Source organism: Halichoeres trimaculatus, unplaced genomic scaffold (genome assembly GCF_033239565.1).
Source record: "Halichoeres trimaculatus isolate MK-OKI-2021-1 unplaced genomic scaffold, fHalTri1.1 fHalTri1_scaffold_7, whole genome shotgun sequence".
Lineage (NCBI taxonomy): Eukaryota > Metazoa > Chordata > Actinopteri > Labriformes > Labridae > Halichoeres > Halichoeres trimaculatus.
Genome location: NW_027437185.1, coordinates 21,132,945 through 21,152,946, shown reverse-complemented (window position 1 = coordinate 21,152,946; position 20,002 = coordinate 21,132,945). Strand labels below are relative to the sequence as shown.

The 20,002-nt window shown below is 42.3% G+C and overlaps 1 protein-coding gene across 6 annotated transcripts; it reads left to right on the top strand.

Annotated features, from left to right (window-relative positions):
- Positions 1-326: 326 nt before the first annotated feature.
- On the top strand, positions 327-19,446 carry LOC141793144 (catenin delta-1-like). Of its 6 annotated transcripts, XM_074673575.1 has the most exons (22): positions 327-649; positions 6,246-6,368; positions 8,576-8,739; positions 10,929-10,997; positions 11,092-11,211; positions 11,314-11,576; positions 12,139-12,420; positions 12,548-12,785; positions 12,910-13,132; positions 13,320-13,512; positions 13,620-13,737; positions 13,846-13,999; positions 14,223-14,240; positions 14,585-14,653; positions 14,786-14,913; positions 15,065-15,215; positions 15,359-15,551; positions 15,659-15,867; positions 15,995-16,036; positions 16,129-16,196; positions 16,403-16,457; positions 17,798-19,446. In XM_074673575.1, the coding sequence occupies exons 3-22, from the start codon at positions 8,581-8,583 to the stop codon at positions 17,854-17,856; spliced, it is 2,811 nt and encodes a 936-aa protein (XP_074529676.1). In that variant the 5' UTR covers positions 327-649; positions 6,246-6,368; positions 8,576-8,580; the 3' UTR covers positions 17,857-19,446. The 6 variants fall into 6 exon arrangements, with proteins under 6 accessions (XP_074529676.1, XP_074529680.1, XP_074529677.1 ...); XM_074673579.1 differs by lacking the exon at positions 8,576-8,739; XM_074673576.1 differs by lacking the exon at positions 14,223-14,240.
- The last annotated feature ends 556 nt before the right edge of the window (positions 19,447-20,002 follow it).

The window sequence follows — 20,002 nt, the reverse complement described above, 5'->3', positions numbered from 1 at the left end:
TGTCATGCAATTATTCCTGAATTGAGTATTAGTCAAGCATTATTCATATAAACCAGGTTATTTTTACCCTTAACCCATTTTCAGCTCAGACATGTGGAGGGTGTCAATGGTCAGTGGTAGTGGTTTATGTGTCAATAGTTTTGTCGAGTTGGTGAGGAATGCTGTTGTACTTCCCTAAGAAACGCTGCTTCCTCTCAGTCTATTGTTCTTGGGCAATCAATGAAATGACATCAGTGTGTGTGTACACTGAGGGAGAGGGAGCGACAGGCGGAGAAATGGGAGGAGAGTGGAGGCAGTGGGACGTAGCCGATTTATTATAAACAGTTCTTCAGTAGAATTGGATTTTCTTTCTGGCCTGTTTCTTTGTAGACTTATGAATGTGTGTATCGTCGTTACTGGAAACCCGTTTTTATCCTTGAACATAAGGGCCAGAAGAGAACACCTGTAAGAGAGGAGGAATTCCGTGTGCGCCGTCTTTACGGTAAAGCCGCTTGTTGATCCCGCCCTCTCGTAGATAGAAATCTCGGTGATGTCGCTTCGTCTTTAACGAGCTTGACCCAGAACCCAGGAAAGGAGGGGGAAAGAGGGGAGAAAACACACTTAAAACGGAATAGTCTAAGAGGGAACGAGGCAGCCTTCCAAAAAGCAGGTGAGTCAACTAGTAAATGTTTGCAGGCGAATGATATAGCAGGGTTAACACGTTTTACTCCACAGATAGTGGGAGCACTGCAGCGTTGGCAAGGAGTGGTCACATCATCGACAGATCAGCAACACGACTCTCCAATGCTAACGTTAGCTAGCGGTGCTAACGTCAAAGTTCATACGTTCATCGAGGGTTTTGTTGCCCCGCGGTTGAAATTGTTATGGCCGCCTGAGAATACCCCGTGATTTTAAGGGATAAAACACGGAATGAACATTGCCCAAACGGGTGCTTGGCTAGACAAGCGCTAACTTTAGCTCTCGCGGCTTATCTGTTTGCTATGCTAACGCTAGCTGTGGTTTTTGGCACGGCTCGCAGTCTATGTGGGTTATTGTGATGCTAACGTAGCAAGACAGCCAAACCAGGTCACACGGGTGCACAGCGAGCACGCTAACCAAGTGAGCTGATTTGATCTTCAACATTGTCATTTATGTGGGCTGTGGTGTTAACACAAACACCGAGTAACTAGTGCTAAAACGCACGACTCTTTGTTCGTGAGAGTCATTTTATACTCATGTCTTTTTGTTGTGTGGCTGACGCTGCAAGCTCTTCATGCTCCTGCCCTACATCGCAACATTACGTTAGCAAATCAATTCATGTTAGGCAGAGAGCTCACTGCTAGCGGCTCCAGATGGTTCACGACAACGTCTGCTCGGATGGAGAGGTTTTAATACAAGTATTCAAGTTGACAGGCTGGTTTAAACGCGTGCTCAAAACACTGGAAACACGTTTAGTCCTCATTTATCAGTGCTGTCGATTTCAAGCACATTTTCTTTGTAAAGAGCGTAATCAGTTCAAGTAGATTTCATATCATTTGACTTAAAATGTTGAGACGTTTTGTGTGTTTAAGTGTTTCTTTAAAGGGTGGTGGTCTCCCAGGTGTGCTGTATCTCGCAGAGTTTTGTTTAGAGATCACCAGCTTGTGAACCTGTTGGGTGGGTCGTGTGTGGACTTGTTATGGTAGCAAAACGGCTGGGTGGGGATAACTGTCAGCCTAAGAGTGAACATGTAAACTAGCTATTCCCTGGTAAACATTGGTTTACTGCCGGCATACATTGTAGTTCAGGTAAGCACCTTGCTCTTGGGGTTTTAGGAGTATCCTGTTTGTGTATAAACAGCATAAGTAACGAGGTCAGGGCTACAGGTGGCACCACCAGCAACCCCATTTGTGATAATCAACCCTCCCCAACTACTTATCTCCATGTGATTGTTTGATTGTTGATGCATGCCCCCAACGCCAGCTGCATTGTGTCTGCCTCTTGAAGTGTCTAGGTTAATCCTCAAAGGGGGTAACCTATGTTTTGTGTGTCTATCTGTGCGTGCACTTCAACATCATGTGTGTATGTGTTAGGAGGTAAGTGGATTAGTGGGCTAAAGCTTCAATCCCATTACAAGCTGCATTCAGCTTAAACAAGCACTCGAGGAATCATACAGACAAACTTATTAGCAAACTTGCTCAATAACCTCAACATATATGGACAGATGTGCATTCTGACAGAGAAGCTGCTGTTTCAGTGGGGGTCTGAAACTGTCTGTGGCAGGTGTAGGCACCAGTTCATCAACAAGAGTTTCATAAAGTCGACAAAGGTTGCACTGTTACATGCGTATGATTACAGATGTCTTCTGACACGGCAAAGTGAGTCATGCTGACAGACGGCTACAGAATCAGATGGAGATATGTGACTCGTGATGAGTCAGGACTCAATCAGATGTTTGGGTAGTGTGTGTGTGTGTGATGTTGACCTCTGAGCACTATGCTTGACATTATGACCATTTGTTTCAGTCTGTTCAGAACGACAGAGTCACTGGGCAGAAACACTGAAGCCCATTCCAAGATCCTTTCTTATGTACATTTTTTATTTGCTGTTTTCATTGTATTTTCATAAAGTTTAGTCACATATGGGATGGATTCCGATTTAATGGGTTTGTTATAACCAAGGTTGTAATAGTTAAATAAAACGAAACTAAAAACGAAAACTAAAATTTAAAATACATTGCAGTTAACTCAAACTAATAAAAACTAGAAAAGAAAAGAAAAACGATAAGTAAACTAAAACTGTATGTTATGTTCACAAAACTAAGTGAAACTAACTAAAATGATAGACAAAATTCCCTCAGTTATAGTTTTTGACAATATTAATAGCCTTTAGGATTTAAATTAATCTGACACATTTTCCCAACCAATTTCAGAAAGTTTTAGGCAGTTGTCAGTGCTGCACAGCACCATCATAGCGGCGTATATGGACGAGCTTGTTTGCTGCACTGACTGGCTGTGCGCTGTGCTGCGACGAAACGTAGTGGAGCAATGAATTAGAGCATCTGTAATAGTTTAATTGTTACAGAGTCCAAGTTTTTATTTATTGAAGCTCATATTATATTGTTTTTTTATAATTTATGTTCATATTATTTTTATGTAATTTATGTCAACATTATTTTATATAACTGATGCTTATATTTTTTAAGTTTATATTATTTTCCTGTGTTTAAGGCAGCAGCCAACATTTCGGCACCAGCATTGACTGAGCAGTGAGCACTATGTTGGACTTGAAAATAAACAGTATGACAAAATATTTAGTCTGACCTTTTTGAATCCTGCACCTGGTTCATAAGGTATGAAAAAACTAAACTAAAACTAAGCCTTGTTGCAAAAATCAAAACTGAATAAAAACTAGAATGCCCGCTCTAAAACTAACTAAAACTAAACTATAATGACAAATCCAAAACTATTATAACCCTGGTTATAACATTGACAGCTTTCCATAATATGTTTGAATTTTGAAGATAACATAAATAGAAAATTTCCAGAGAAAAAAATAGGGTCTTAGTTCTTTTGTGTTCACAGAAATCATGGAAGATCAGAAACAGTGATCATTAGAGTAGCAGAATTCAGTGTAAAGCAAGATATTATTGCTCACTTGTGTGATGATTCAGACATGTGGATCTACATAAATTGCTTCTGAAAGGTCATGAAAGCAGAACAGAAAACAGAGGATGCAGAACAATATTAGCAAAATGGGAAGCAGTGTGTGGTCATGTGATCATCACATCGGCTGTAGGGGACTTTTACCGCAAAAGAAGGAAGCCAAGCTTTTATCAGCCTAGTGTTTGTTAACGTGTCCATCCTATAGGTTGAGATGGTTCTGTGGCCAGGCTGCTCTGTAGAGGAAAATGGTTTCTGGTGAGCTTAAGTAGCCGCAGCATCCCTTTAACTTCTCTCTGATGTCGAATCCATAACATCCTGTTTCTCCGGATGTGGGTAACAGGGGGAAAGGGGAGGGGAGTGGCAACAGACCTGCACTGATTGTTTGCATTGTTCAACGAAACTCACTGCTGGCTTTCAAGGCCAAAACTAACAGTTGTGAAAGAAGAGGGGACGGGTGGAGGACGCAGGTTACGAGTGACTTTCTATGACATGAACATTAGAAGCACAGATTAAACCCAAACATGTCTGATAATGTCCTGCTGGCTCTCCTACTTTTCTTACACTTGCGTTCCTGGTCACACAAACTTCTCATTGTTCCACCAACCTCCTGAACTGACAGCTGCAAATTCCCTCTTCTGGCTGCGGTTTCAACACACATGCACACGCATCAACGCACGCGCAACTTAGAATAACATTTCCCTGTACATTTGCCAAGAATTATCAATCTCAGTTTATATTTTTTCTCGTATGAATGGCAGTTGCACTCATTAGTGAAATTCAATAGCATGATAATCTGAGATAAGATGAGGAGTGAGGCGATGTTTACATAAGAGTAATTAGCATGAAATCTCGCCACAGGGCAAAAGATTTGATGAAGTAGTTCCTATTCTTCTCAGTTTCAGTGTTAGTATCCCGCTTATCTTACAGTTGGCTGCTTCGACAGTTCAGTAAACACAGATCTCTCTCAGTTCTTGTCATGTTAAGGCCATTGAACACAGGGTCAGTGGGTGGGCTGCTGTGCTCATTTGACACAAAACAATGCTAGGAATGCAAGATTAGCTTTTTATCTTGTTTTCAGCACATCTATCCGTCTCACGACCCCTCTGTCTCACTCCCCTAAAAGACGGTTTTATTTGTTTGCAGCTCCTGCTCTGCTCTGCTGTCTCTGTCAGTCTGTCTGTCTGTCTGTGAGGATAATATCAGCCCTGTCTTGGCTATGACCATATATAGGCATGTGTGGGACAGGACAGTAGTGTGTGATTTGCTCAGGTGGGAGGTTATGGCTCAGGGGCGGTTACAGCCACTAAGAGAGGGCTAACGTGAGCGTGCACATGTGACATCACGTCTTCCTGTCAGTCAGCTCCATCCTCCATGCAAATCCTGGTTTTGGTTCCCCTGAATTCTTTTGTGTTGTGAAATACGTTTCAGCCACTCCTCATTTGCTCATCAGGCCATCCCACTTTACTCCCTCTTTTCCCACACTGATGGTCACACCCAGTGTGGGACTTTTTTTTGGTCAAATAAGCAAACTCATGTACATGTGTGTGTTAGTCACAGGTTTGAGAGTCATACAGGAGCAGGAACGGTCTCTATAGGCTTCACTTCTCCCAGCAGAGCGTGTAGGGAAGTCTGTTTATCTAAAGGTGATCTCATCCTGTCTGAGTTTCTTCCCCCCCTCTCTGTTTGCACAGCCTCGTACAGGTAATACTACGAGTCATTCATCACCATCTCCTCACTGCTCACATCACTCCCACGTTGCCTGTCTTTGTATTTGCTCTTGGAACACTCTACCTATCTTACCCACAAACACCTGCTGCCTGGTTGTAAATGCAGGTCTGTGTTTGATACCCATGTATGATCACAGGAGTGTCTGTGCATGTTGGCAAGACAGAAAGAGACACTGGGAAACTTTGGAAGCCCCTCCTGCTCTTCTACCTTGTCTAACCGGTCATACAGGTGTATGTGTGGGTGGTAAAGCCTGGGTTTGTTCACTTTTAAATCTTGTGCTGATGGGGAGGCGTGTTACAGCTGCTGCTGCATAGGTTGTATCAGCAGATAAGAAGATCTAAGGCTCCACTTGTTTGTCTCTGATATAACAATGTGTCTCTCTCTAAGAGTACAGCCAAGATAACAGAGGGGGGAGGGATGAGTGGAGGCTAAGTTGATAGAACAACAGACTGACAGAGCTGGGCCAGAGGTAGATGAGGACTAATAGCAGAAAAGCGCTGGGAGAAGAAGCAAGTCACATGGCACAAGAAAGATAAAAGATTCTGTGCTGCTGTGTGGATGTTCCCGTCTCTGAAACCTGCTTTCTCTTTCTGCTGACTGTCGATGTTCTCTGTCCCTGAAGAGCTGCAGGTTGATCCACTTCCCACAGCAAGCTGCCTGCTGCATAGAGGCCAAATGTTGAGTAAATACAGGGTGTGTCTAAACGCTGGAGCTACTGTATGCCCCTGTCTCTTGCTGTTCTCCTGCACACAGAGCAAACACCACCTTGTTGACACACATGTACGGTATTCTCACTTTGTTGCTGTTTTTCAAACCCGGGTGCATTCTTTCTCTCCCCAACATTTCTCCTGCAATGTATTCCTCCCTCAACCTCTCCATCCTTATGTTTTGCAGTTCAGTCTTCCTGTTTCTGGGCTTGGTGGTTCTGTGATCTTCTCCCCATGAGCAACTAAAGCTCGACCTCTGACCTTGGCGTGATCTCTCACCTCTACTACCAAACCACGCCCACAGGTGAAGGTGTGTATCTCTGATGTCCCCTGAAATGAGCCTGGCGTTGTGTTTCTGTGCTGCTCTGTCCTGTCTGTGTGTGTCCGTAGTTCCTGTTATCCTCGATAAAGTATCAGGGAGGCTTCTCAGTAGATTTAACAGGACTTAATCCTCTTTGTGTGGTTCTCTGTATCACAAAAAAACGCTGCTGATGCACAGGTTTTTAGTTTATGAAGTCATAGATGAGACATTCAACCATAATATATCCTGTTTTCAAGCAAGACTCTGATGCGTGCCATCTGAGTCTACTCACTGGAAAGAGGTTCTTATGTAGGCCTGTCACGATAATCAATAAATCAATTAACTGAATGATAAATAAAAACGTCCTCGGTAAGTTTGCCAGCCTCGATAAACTGACACGTGCATGCATGTTTGTTTTCCTCCTGTCTTTTGACCTGAAGAGGCTGAATGAGAAGATGGCTCACTACGTCTATCTTTCCTAACATCGGGGTGCATGGGTTCTATAGCGAATTTATAGCGGGGTGAGCATCTGTCAAAAATGCGATCTTTGGCATCTTTGCGACGGGGCTGCTCGCGCGTACACACGGAGAGAGCTGAAGCAAGCGTCCTGAGGGGTAAGGAGGAAACGTACGCTAATATGAGTGATGGCACGAAAGATATGGTTCTTAAGCCGCCTGCCACAGTCCCAGTGTGGGAATATTTTGTTTTTTTATCCGAATGAACAAAGTGTGAGCTCATGAACACCAACGAGCTGATATGTCGCATTTGTTTAAAATAGTGGCGACGAAGAAGAAGAAGGGTAGGTGCAGCGGAGCCTTGTTCTTTGACAATCCGCTCTAACTGAGGCTTTTGGTCTGCAAAGTAAATAGAAATAAAAGCGCCAAATGGTGGGCGCTCAAAGACTGCTACATTGCCAAAGAAATGCAGCCCTTCAATACGGTTGAAAGCCAGAAATGTTAAAAATGTTTGACAGACAGTACGGATTGACTGGGAAAAAGTACATGTTACAAACAATTCAGGAACTGTATAAACTCCCTTTTATTTCAGCTATAGTTTTTATTGTTGTGTTTTTTTGGGGAGTTTCGTTTTTTCTTTAGAGACAGGGTCTATGTTTTATTGTTTTTGATTAGTATTAATTATTTTCATTGACATGTATTTTTTTCTAAAAAAGAGTCCTTTTCATTTTCATTGTGTTTTTTTTCTCTTTCTTGTGTGTTGAATTTATTACATTTTTTGTTTAATTTATTTTATTTAAAAAATCCTGACCTTTTAATTACAGTTAAATACTCTTAAGAAATTAAAGTTTCTTGCTTTTGATATGGTGTACTCACTTTATTATCCCATTTATCATAATTACATCAATAAAAAAATGGAAAAAAATAAAAGTAATATTGACAATAATATCGTTTGTAGGCAATAATATTTTGGAAAATTATCGTCTAACAAAATTTGTTATCGTGACAGGCCTATTCTTATGTATCATTTTCTGCTGTAAAGAGTGCTTGTGGTGCACTATGTTTAAAGGTGACATGACATTACATTTGTTTTGGGGTACCTACTAATTATCCTGGAATGATATTTTGATGCTCTCATTGTTGGCACTGATTGACATGACTGATTAAAGTAGTTTAAGTGCTGACATGGTCACACAGTACTAGAGGCAGTGTGGGATTAGAGCATCCTGACCTCCTTTAAGTCTGGGCATGATTGAAAACTTCAATGAATGACTCATCACCATGACAGGTTTTACGCAGAAACCCTGGGTCATTTGGCAATTGTGTGTCAGGGTTTCAACCACAGACATGTCTTATCAGTAGTGACTGTTGTAATATCATTACGGAACATAAAAAAATCCTGTATTGTACAATCCCAACTGAGCAGAAAACCTTCCAAGAAGGAAATCTAATCCCAGTCACCAAACAAAATCCCCAGATGAATGAGAGCTGGTAAAATATTGCTGCATGATATAAGAAAAGCATACAGATTCTGTTAGTAACTTTTTTGCAGTAATGCGTTGATTAAAAATTTATTTTGTACTGAAAAAAAGAATCCAAATGATGATTCATCAACACTTGTTAAGTTAAAGTACTTTACCCAAGCTGATGCATCCATCACAACTCTGCTTTATACCGGAGGGTCTCCCTGTGCTGTTATGTATAGGAGGCTGTTTGGATGTGTGTAACGCCCTCCCCTTCTCCCCCCCTGGGGTTGTATAGTGTGTATGGAGCAGTGTGAGAGTGCAGCGGCTCTGCTGGAGTCGGTCAGGGAGCAGGAGGTGCAGTTTGAACAGCTGACCCGGGCACTGGAGGAGGAGAGGAGGAGAGTGGGCCTCCCAGCCACCAGCCCCTCAGCCCTGGGTCGCCCCCTCCCTCACACACAGGTAACATCCCCCAACGAACCCCAACCTCCCTGATCAGTCTCTTGTAGGCGTTAACTGCCCTCATCCTTCATTTACATCCAACCCATGGATCATCATTTCCTCTCAAAATATCTCCATGTGACACCCGTCAAACCGTCATTCATCCCTCTTCCTCCACCCAAACTCGTCTCCACCAGCGCTCGGCGAGTTTGGGTCCACGAGTGTTTGTGTAAATCATCTTCAGATGTCTTTGTTCTTCAGCTCCCTAAGTCTACCTGCCCTCATCTGCAAACACGCGTTCCTGCCTGCACATACCTTTACTCCTTTAAACATGCTTGAGATGGTCATCATTACAGTTTCACTGTCCCTCACCGGAAGCGTTCAACACAAACACACACACACACACCTTCTCATGGCCCCTTCTGTGGAATCTCAGTTATTCTCTTTCTCTTGTCATGGCATGTTGTGTTTATGGATGAGGTCGTGTTATGCATGTGTCACATAGTCCCGCATCCAACCAGGTTTCTTCATTGTGGAAGATTTTTTGAATTTAAATTGTTATTCACACCTCAATTCATCTCTGTGATTCAATATTCTTTTGCATGCAATTCTGTTTGATTGAAGTTTGTTCCCAACAAGGCATGCTGCCTCATTCAGTTATTTATTTAAGTTACAGCCGATTATCTCAAATAGCTAACATGTCTAACGGGTCAGCTGACGGCATGGTCTGCATCAACTCATATTTTGACACACTGTTCAGTTCTTTAACTACTTGTTTTAATTTTATGTTTCAACTTATTTAATCTCTACAAGGTCAGAAAACATTGTTAAATCTATCACAATCTCTGAGTGGGAGTCACTTGTTTTGTCTGACGCACAGATCTACAGTTGATCTCTAGATTTAGGAAAACATTTTGGATTATTCAGAAAGTTAACTCAAATGACCACACCTACAATTAATGCATTTACTTTTATTTTCAAATGGATCTGTTGAAAATCATCTAGTTTTTTATATGCAGCAGTTTCTACACAGATTTCCTTGAAACTCTGATGATTCATAGTTGAGGACCAAGTTTCCTGCCCTCACTACCACACCACAGTTATGGTAAAAACTGAGTTATCTGGTCAAACAAAGCCCCAACTGATGCCTTTTGTTGCCCCTATCAAAAGACTTCACTATCACAGTGAAAACTTCGCCTCCGTGCCTGTGGGGCTGAAAGAGCAATTAAAGGAGGGCCATTATCATCTGGCCCTCAGCTCACAGTGGAGGTCAGGCAGGGTCACATTCAGGGCTCAGAATTTTTAAGGACTTGTTTAAGCATGGACTTCAAAATGTTGGTGACTACAACTATATTCCAAGTAGCCTGCTCACATAGATTAGCATGCATGTTTTGTCTCTGAAGCCATGGAAGTGACACATTTGATAAGTCGGTGTCAGCTGGAGACTGAGAAAGCAGAATTCTGTGGTTTAGATAAAGTATGTGTGAATCATTCTCCTATTTCTTGAGTTATGTACAACAAAGACTCTTATGTATTTCTCCTAAACTGAACAGAGGAGAGACCAGCTATAGAGGGAGTGTGCCCCTTTCACTCTAAAAGCACAGTGTGCACACACATTGCTTTAAAATGCCGTCAGACCTGCCTCCCTGTGGACAAAAGATAAAGTGCAGTGAGGCATGATACTGCAGATGAAGTGGGATTCAGTATCTCTTAAGGCTTATTTCATCGTGTCTTTGGGGGGGGTTGACAAAACTATCATAGAGATGCTTTAACTCTTGGTTGTGGAGCAGTTGTGGAAAATTTCAGCTGAGTTTCTCAGTTGACAGAGTTAGCCTGGAGCTGATGTATCCTCACTGCATGGAAGTGAGTGCTGCTCGGGGTAAGGTAGAAAGTGTCCAAGTCATGCAGTCAGTGTGACAGTCAATGGTTATGTAAGAGAAGAAAGCAGGAGGAAGTAGGGTGTGAGGATGAGTGGCTGCTCTCCAAAATGTCCTCCCTCATGTCTGGCAGTGATTCATGGACCATCAACAAGCAGGGATGGTTTGGTCAGCACTGAATGTGCTTCAGCAGCAGTAATATCATCTGGGTGGTTGTGAGAAATGGACAGCAACTGCAAAGCATGCCTTTAGATTGTGTTATATGCTGGCAAAAATGCTCTAACTAGAATTTCTGCAATTTTTTGATGTCTGTTTCTCTTTCTTTCAATGTAGAACGGGCGTTTAGGGGATGCAGACATAGAGCGTCTGAAACTCAGCGACGCATACATTAACGGCACACAGGTTTGTGTTATTGTGCGTTCATATTCTATCATCCAAAAGGCATGAAGTCACTGTGGTTTTGTTAATATATGTGTATTGTGTGTCTCTGCTACAGTACAGAATGGTGGACCCTGCACATGGCGCTCTAGATGAGAGCTACACACCTGAGGACGACTCTCAAGAAGTGCACTCTGTATTTTCTGAAGAAGGGACGGCACGGCGCCAAGATAATGGCGTAAGTGATATCACACGTGAAGTTTCTTAAAGTATCATATTTTACAGAAATTATTTATTTCAGTTGTGTCACCCTTTTTTTTTCGGGGACATGTTCATCTAGATGAAGAAACCGATCTCACGCACAGTTCTGCCCTCTGAATCAATGTCCATCGATGGGGGCTTGTCGGTGCCTGGTATGGGTGGCTACAGCGCCACACTAGACCGTCCTTACAGGCAACCTGCAGCAGTCGACTATCCCACTGCCACAATGCCCAGAAACTACCACTATGGCCCCGTAGGAGGTTATGATGATTACCGTGGAGGCCCACCATCAGAAGCATACACTAGCTTGAGTCGGGGTTCACACATGGATGACCGTTACAGGTACAAAATAAGTTTGAAATTATTTTTATTTTATTCATTTTTTTGGTGGCATATCTTTGGAATTTTCAATACTTTCATCTCTTACTGAAACTTGTGAAAAAAATGCCAGTCTAGCCAGTATTTTTTAACATTTGAAATGTAATTTAAACTGTGTCATTTTTATTGACACAAGAACCATTACTAATCCTGTTGTTCCTGCAGCTCATTGAATCATACAAGACTTATGATAAGTATGGGGGCTCTGCTTTAGAACTACTAGTGTGTCATTTCCTGAAAATTTGTTGTTAGTATATTTATTCAGACACTGTTGATTAACTGGTAAATGTTCTCCATTTGTTTTTAATCTGTTACCTTCATATGAGAAAAAATAATCTCAATACAGACTTTGTGAAATAATAATGAAGAGTGGAAATTTTAGATATTTTATGGCAAAGAAAGCTAAAAAATCTGCATGAAGAATGTGCTGTTAAAGTATAGTTTCTGAAGACAAAAATGTACATTGTTACACCAAATCTAAAGTTATTCCTGTGGCAGAAGTTAATAATCTCCCTCCTTTTCCCAGGCCGGTTGATGGCTACAGGACCCTGGACTCAGGCTACCGTGCTCCGAGCCGTCAGCAGCTCGACCCGTATGCAGCACAGCCCCAGGTGAGCCGGGGAATGAGGGCCCTGGGCTCAGCAATGGAGATGCGTTACGGCCACGCTCCCTACGGTCTGGAGGATGACCAGCGTAGCGTAGGATATGACGACTACGGCATGGGGCCCCCACCCATGCACCCTGGTGGCTATGGCACCATGCCTCGCCTGGGACCTGGCCCTGGAGGAATGGACAGACGAAGACTTAGGTATAAAAAAAAAATTCTTCTCTTTTGACCACCTTCAAATACAACTGATCTTCTCCGTCAAACATCCAATAAGTATTCAAGACAGATCTTAACAATGTTCTTCGGTCCATTCCCCTCTGACACATAGGAGCTGTGAGGACACTTTAGATGGGGACATGGGAGGAGTTGACCCGTATGCTTGGGCACCCATGACAATGGAGAGGGGGAGCATGGCCTCACTTGACAGCACACTGAGAAAGGGTCCTCCTGGTTCATGGAGACAACCAGAGCTTCCAGAGGTCATTGCAATGTTGAACTACCGCCTAGACCCAGTCAAGACCAACGCTGCCGCCTTCCTGCAGCATCTCACGTTTAAGAATGATAAGGTAAAACAAAAATCCAATCCAGATTATAAGCTTTACAAATAACTATCTTCATGTGCTTGTATCTTTATATTTGTCAAATCCTGGAACAAAGCCTGAGAAAAAGTGTGTGTGTGTGCGTTTTTAGGTTAAGTCAGAAGTGCGTCGCCTGAAAGGTATCCCAGCCCTGGTGTCGCTGCTGGATCACCCCAGCAAGGATGTGCACCACTCAGCCTGTGGAGCACTAAAAAACATTTCATATGGGCGAGACCAAGATAACAAGATCGCCATTAAGAACTGCGATGGAGTTCCTGCTCTGATTAGATTACTGAGGAAAACCCACGACCAGGACTTGACTGACACTATAACAGGTATCTACATTTTTCCTCAAGATTCAGATCAAATCTCCAATTATAAACTTTTTGGATCAACCAAACCAAAGAACAGACTACTTTCAAGCTGTAGGAACACTGATTTATTGTTTAAATTTGATTTATTGAAGAGGCAAACGCCTCCTTTATTGCAGTGGTAGTAACTGTGTTTATCACGTCATCACAGGCACCTTGTGGAACCTCTCATCCCATGACTCTGTAAAGATGGAGATCGTCGACCACGCCCTGCACGCCTTGGCTGACGAGGTGATCGTCCCTCACTCTGGCTGGGAGCGAGGGAGCAACGGAGGAGAAGAGAGTTGCAAACCGCGCCATCTGGAGTGGGAGACCGCCTTGACCAACACTGCTGGCTGCCTTAGGTATGCATGGGATCAAGGGATGGAAGATTGAAAAAACTGCAAAGGGTCAAGAATGGGAGTTATTTTGAGAAGAAAACATGCAATTATGTGCTCAACTTCTCTAACAGGAATGTGAGTTCAGAACGCAGCGAGGCCAGACGGAAGCTGAGAGAGTGCACAGGATTAGTGGATTCACTCATGTACGTTGTCCAATCACAGATCAACCGCAAAGATGTGGATAACAAGGTATCAATGTCACATTTCACTTTATGTATATGTATATATAATTATGCTGTATTGTATTTCTCTTCCTGTCTGTATTTGACTTTGTTGTTTACTTATCTACTCTTGCAGTTGGTTGAGAACTGTGTCTGCCTCCTTCGAAATCTCTCCTACCACGTCCACCGTGAAGTCCCTGGCTGCGAGCGCTACGCAGAGGCCACGCCCCTCAACCAGGGACCGGTCCCTGCAAACAAGGGGGGCTGTTTTGGCTCCCGAAAGGGTAAAGGTCAGTGTCAAACAGATTTCACAGCTAAGGCTTGGACAAAATTTGCTGTTGAAATGTGGGAAGCTGCTGGTGTGTTTGAGCTTCTTGGTGGCAGATGCACCTGTCGCTGTTTTCACACTCTACCACTGTCTCCCTCCTCCTCCTCTCCTCCCTATTCCCACTTACCTCCCCCATTCTTCCTCCTACTCGCCTTCACTTCCTCCTCTTTCTCTGCTGTGTTTAGATGAGTGGTTTTCCAAAGGTAAGATTCTCCTCTTGGTGTTCTTTAGCTTTTTGTAACCTTTGAGCACTCTTGTCTTTGCTCCTTTTGTTAACCCTGAAAACAAACACAACTAGAAAAAGAGGAATGTGAAATAATTTTGACTTCACGTCCATTTCATGAGCACGATAATCTGATGTCACGCAAACGGCATTGCATGTTCACAGTGACTACTCCACTTGTTGCATGGTCACATTTCTCATATCGGATCTCAGAGAACTAAAGATAACCGACTGCTCATCTCATCCCACCTCACAGAGTTTGTGTGGTTTCTTTGGATCAAACATCTTTGTTTTTTTCTTTCTTGGTTTGCTTTCTTGCTGCAGGTAAGAAGGATGGAGACGACGGGAGTGGAGATCAGGTTGACATTCCAAAGAGGACAACACCCGCCAAAGGTGCTCCTGTCTATTTCCCTAAAAATCATCTACAGCTGAAAGTCATATGAAGAAACAATGCAAGACTAGTTTTATTGAACATTTGACAAAGGCTACACTGCAAAATGTGACACCTTTCTCTTTGTGTTACAGGATACGAGCTGTTGTTCCAACCAGAGGTGGTTCGTGTTTACACATCACTGCTCAGAGAGAGCAAGAACCCCTCAGTCCTGGAGGCTGCTGCTGGTGCCATCCAGAACCTGTGTGCTGGCCGATGGACTGTTAGTACTATTTCTGAAGAACTAAAAGTCTGAATTTGAAAAATGAAGCTTTGTTACTCTGTATCATGCAGTTCAGTTGCCTAAGTTGATTGGAACTGCTCTCAGCGTTCACTAATATTCAGTCCTTGCTCTCTCCCTGCTTGCTCCTCAGTATGGTCGGTATATTCGGGCCACTGTGCGCCTGGAGAAAGGTCTTCCAATGATGGCAGAGCTGCTGGCTCATGGAAATGACCGTGTGGTCCGGGCAATGTCTGGAGCCTTGAGGAACCTCGCTATAGATAATCGTAACTGCGAACTGCTTGGTAAGGATGTCAGGATAAGTTTTAAAATGAACTTTTCACTTTACTTCTCTTTCACTGGAGGTTGTTTTGTCTTTTTCCTGTAAATGATGTTTGATCGATTTCTGTATTCACTTCGGATGTAACTTTATCTGTTTGCTCTGCAGGGTTGCATGCAGTGCCTCATCTTGTGGCCAACCTGCCAGGAGGTCAGAGTCAGTCTGGGCGCGCTCTGTCAGAGGAGACAGTGGTGTCTGTACTGAGCACGCTCGCTGAGGTGCTTGGCAACAGTCTAGAGGCGGCAAAGACTCTCCGTGCGTCACAGGGCATTGAGAGGCTGGTGCTCATTAACAAGGACGGGTAAGTTTGTTCTGATTAGTGAGTTCAGACTGATCGGACGTTGTGGTGTGTTTTCTAAAACACAAACACTTTGCTAACCTGTATCAAAACATCCGCGCGTCTCACAGGAAGCGCTCAGAGCGTGAGGTGCGAGGGGCCAGCCAGGTGCTGCAGCTTGTCTGGGCCCATAAAGAGCTGCGTCGGCCTCTTGAGAAGGACGGCTGGAAGAAGACAGACTTCATGGTCAATCTCAACCCCAGCACCAGCACCACCAACGGCCCCAGCACCAGAGCCAACGGCACCTATGAAGACAGCACCACACCATTGTTAGACAGAGGTCAGTGTGACAGAAACAGGTTTTAGCATCAGTTTCAACCCACATTAGCAATGTGTAGAAAGGTTTTTAAGATGCGTTTCTTCAAACTTTGAAATCCCCCATGGATCTTTCTTTGGCTTTATTGCAGGAGAAAAGAGGGATGTGATTCCACTAAACGACCTTGGACCTGGTCAGTAGCTCTATCATTCTGTTTTTTTTTAATCTGTTTATTATTTAATTTTGTACTTTTTCTCATTCTTGTCCACTTTGTTTGATTCTCAGAGGCCTACTCTACACTGGACCAGAGGGAGAGGAGACACACTCTGGATGAAACCACAGACACTTTACCGGTACTTTAAACTAGTCTGGAGCTCTTCCATGTGCTGGGTTGCTCACTTAACTAATCCTCACTCTCCTGCACTTCTTTAAGTATTTCCTGACTTCAACCTTTTTTGTTTGGAAGCCTTTAAAACTTCACTTTTACTGACATTTTTCTTTTCTCACACTCACTCCCTTTCTCTCTCTCTCTCTCTCTCTCTCTCTGGTGGTCTCTCAGCGAGGGGTGTATGGGGGCAGAAAGGGCTCCCTGCCTCTGTTGGACTCCTACGATGGTTAGCCCTCCCCTCCCTTCTACCCCTCTGCATGTAACAGCATGGTATGTCCAACTGACCTCTCGTCCTGCATGGACTCAGTCAGCTCTTTTCCTTTGTCTCTTATAACTTCACACCCTCACTGACCCTGGGTCTCTGTCTGTGGAAGCTGCTCTAGATAACTGGTGCAGCTCTCTGTACTAATATCTAAGTGTAATAAGCCCTGATGTCATGTGTACATGCTGGTATAGTATGCTGCAAGACTGCTCCAGTTAGCCAATGTAGAGATGAACCTGTTATTAGGGTTTTTTGACTTTTCTTTAAGTGTGAAAATCTTCATAAATACTTTGGCTGGAGAAAACAGAAAAGAGTTTCATATAACGTCCCATAATCTATCTCAGAATACTTTATACATCCTTGAGTGTTTTTGATGTGTTTTCTACTTAAGTCCTGGGATGTAGTTCTGTCTTCTAGCACTGATTTTTCTTATAGTGCGCTCTAGTGTTGATCTAGGGCATTACAACAACAGAGGCCGGAGTGTAGACAAAGTCATGAGCCTCAAGGACGTTTTGTATGTTCACCTGATAACTTTGTCACTTAAATTAATCATTTATAAAGTCTAAACACTTTATTGATTTAAACTAAAATGAAACATTAATTTGATATTTCAACATATTATTGGGTTCTCTTTAAATTCTGTTTAGACGGATAGAAACTTAATTTATCCCGAGGGAAACTCAAGGCATCCAGTAGCGGTTACAAGACAAATATGACATAATGAAAAACTGTTTCAAATGAACCCCAAGGACTGATGCCCCTCCCCCACACACAAGTTTATCAATAGAAAACTGTATTTTAAATAGAAATTAAATAAAATATTCAAAACCAGTGCAAAAAAAGAACAGGAATGTCCATCATCCACCAACATTTTTCCAATTCTCACATGACATTCCCTTCGTAATTTTAATTCATACCAATAAATGTTTTGATTAAAAAATATTTTTGTTTTGATCTGCAGCACTTAGTGAGAAAAAAGTAACTACTGGCAAAAAGTAGCAACAGCAACAACCCATTTATACCATGTGCCTCACTTTGTGTCGAGATTTTTAAACTAAAGTTGAGAGAGTGCCCTTTCCTGTTTGTCACAGATCATTGGATTGTAAAAAAAAAAAACAAAGTGACTTAAAAATATTAAATAAGTTTTGACGATTGTGATAGCACTACTGTACAGAGTGCCATACTTATACCACATATCAAGTCCTCATGTTGCCTCCATGTTTAATGTGTAAACTTAACAAAGCTTATACTTTGTGCTTAAATTCTGGCTGAGGTTATATAAATCCACTCTTGCACCTTTCCAGAAAAACTGATTGTGTGCATCACCCAGACTGGGCCGTCCCTGCCCTACCACTGCTACTGAGGAGAGATGATCCGGACGCACAGACTCTTTCCCTCCCCTCCCCTCTCTATCAACACACAGATGGGATTTCCAAGATGAGGGTTGGCATCCAAAGAAAGTGGCTGTGTTGCAGGCTTTTCATGCAACACACACACACAAATACAGACACGTACACACCTGCTTTTACAAACTGTAGCAACAGAAAATATATTCCATTTTAAAAACTATAATTTTCCTGAAAAGGCAATCACCTTTTTGACAATCATTTGACTCTGGTGTTGTCACCCTGCTTGTTTCTAATTTTTCTTGCTAAAACATTTTGGTCATTTTTGTCATGGTCAACAAGTGTTTGCCAACACCCGCATCCTAATGATGAATTTGTACGTAGACTTAAATGTAGGGTATATACTGTATATATAAAGAAAATGGGATGACTGCATTAGTTTTGGCTCATTAATTTAAATCATCCCTTAACTGGGATTGTTGGGATGGAGCGATGGACCGCCCTTTAGGATGAGAATGTTGTTTATAGAGGAATTATTTTCCTGTCTAGAGTTATTTTCTCTCGGTTGGGAAGAGCACAGGTGTTAGGAAAGGGCAGGAGTGTTTATATTTGTCATACAGTAAACCTGTGGCTCTGTGTGAGTGTGAAAAATGGATATGGACCTTGGAGTGAGTGTGTTTTTTGTGTGATTGTGTGTGTGCTGGACCAGACCTATAAGACCCACATTGATAATTTTATTCGTTCATGTCTTTGTTTTTAACTTGTGCTCCTGTGACGAACGTTGTTTTTTTTTTTTTTTTGTTAATTTCTCCTAGATTTCATATACTGACTGCCTCTTTTTAAGTTTTACACTTCAAACCTTTGTTTTGCCCTTTATAGAAGAAAACACAGCTTCAGCGTCTTTAACTGACCAGGTCACATTAAATGTGGTCCAGACTTGTGAAGCTGAAAACTTAAACACTAAACCACTACAACATTTTAACACCTGCTGCAGAAATCATTCCTGGCTCAGATGCAACAGACTCAAGTTACTTTATGCTTCATTCTTAATTTAGACAAAATAACAAACACTTCAGGAGGCTTCCTATGAAATAACTAATTCTGCTTTAAATTTGTAGTCCTAAAAAATCACTACTTGCTGTTTTCTAATGGCCTTTGAGGTGTACTGTTTTATGAATAAACACTTTAAATATGGGAGTTTTCAGATACTGACTTAATTCAATCTGGGAGGTGGACAAAGCACATTTTTTGTCTATTATCCCTTTAATTATATTGTTTTATTTTTCTTTTTGTGTCTGGTTTGTACTTTTCTTTGGGGATTGTATGCAAGGCAGCAGTGAATAAGATCATTATGCAATGTGTTCAACTTTTTTTTAAGTCCTAGTTTTACCGTTACAGCTTCGTTTTTTAAAGGCAAAAGAGACCAACCATCTTTGTGTTTTACTCTATTATTTTTTACTCTCCACATACAGTATATTTGTAATGTTGCCTATCCATGTAAAATTACAATGTACCATTCATACCTGCCTTGGCTCTGAGAAGTTGCATTTTCAGTGAAGTATGTATCTGGTAACACTGTTGTTTTTATAAATAAAGATCTTTTCTTAGACAACATTTGGTGACCTGTGATTGATGTGGCTGTGTGGGGAGGTGAGGAGGGATTGCTGCATCGTGTAGATAAACACGTCTAATTAAAGAGAGCCACTCCGGTAATTTCATCCCCGCACTCTTGTTAAGGCAAATGGCAAACATACACTTGACACCATGTCAGATATTCTCTAACATCAGGGTAGATCATTACTTTCTCAATGTTTATTTTTCCCAGGGCTTGGTTTTAGGATATTCTTAGACTCTTAATCAATCCTTTTAAAAACTTGAGGGTGGAAACTGAGTCTCGTGTTGATTTCTGCTGAGCAACTTTCAAACACCGCAGCACTGAGTGTTGACATTCTCAGCTTGGGAGTGGTCTGTGGTTACATATTCTGACAGAAAAACTGCAACTGTGTGTGTGTGTGTGTGTGTGTGTGTGTGTGTGTGTGTGTGTGTGTGTGTGTGTGTGTGTGTGTGTGTGTGTGTGTGTGTGTGTGTGTGTGTGTGTGTATCCCTCTAGACATGTTGGAAAGACACGAGGGTTGTTCGAGGACATGGAAGGGTCTCAATGTT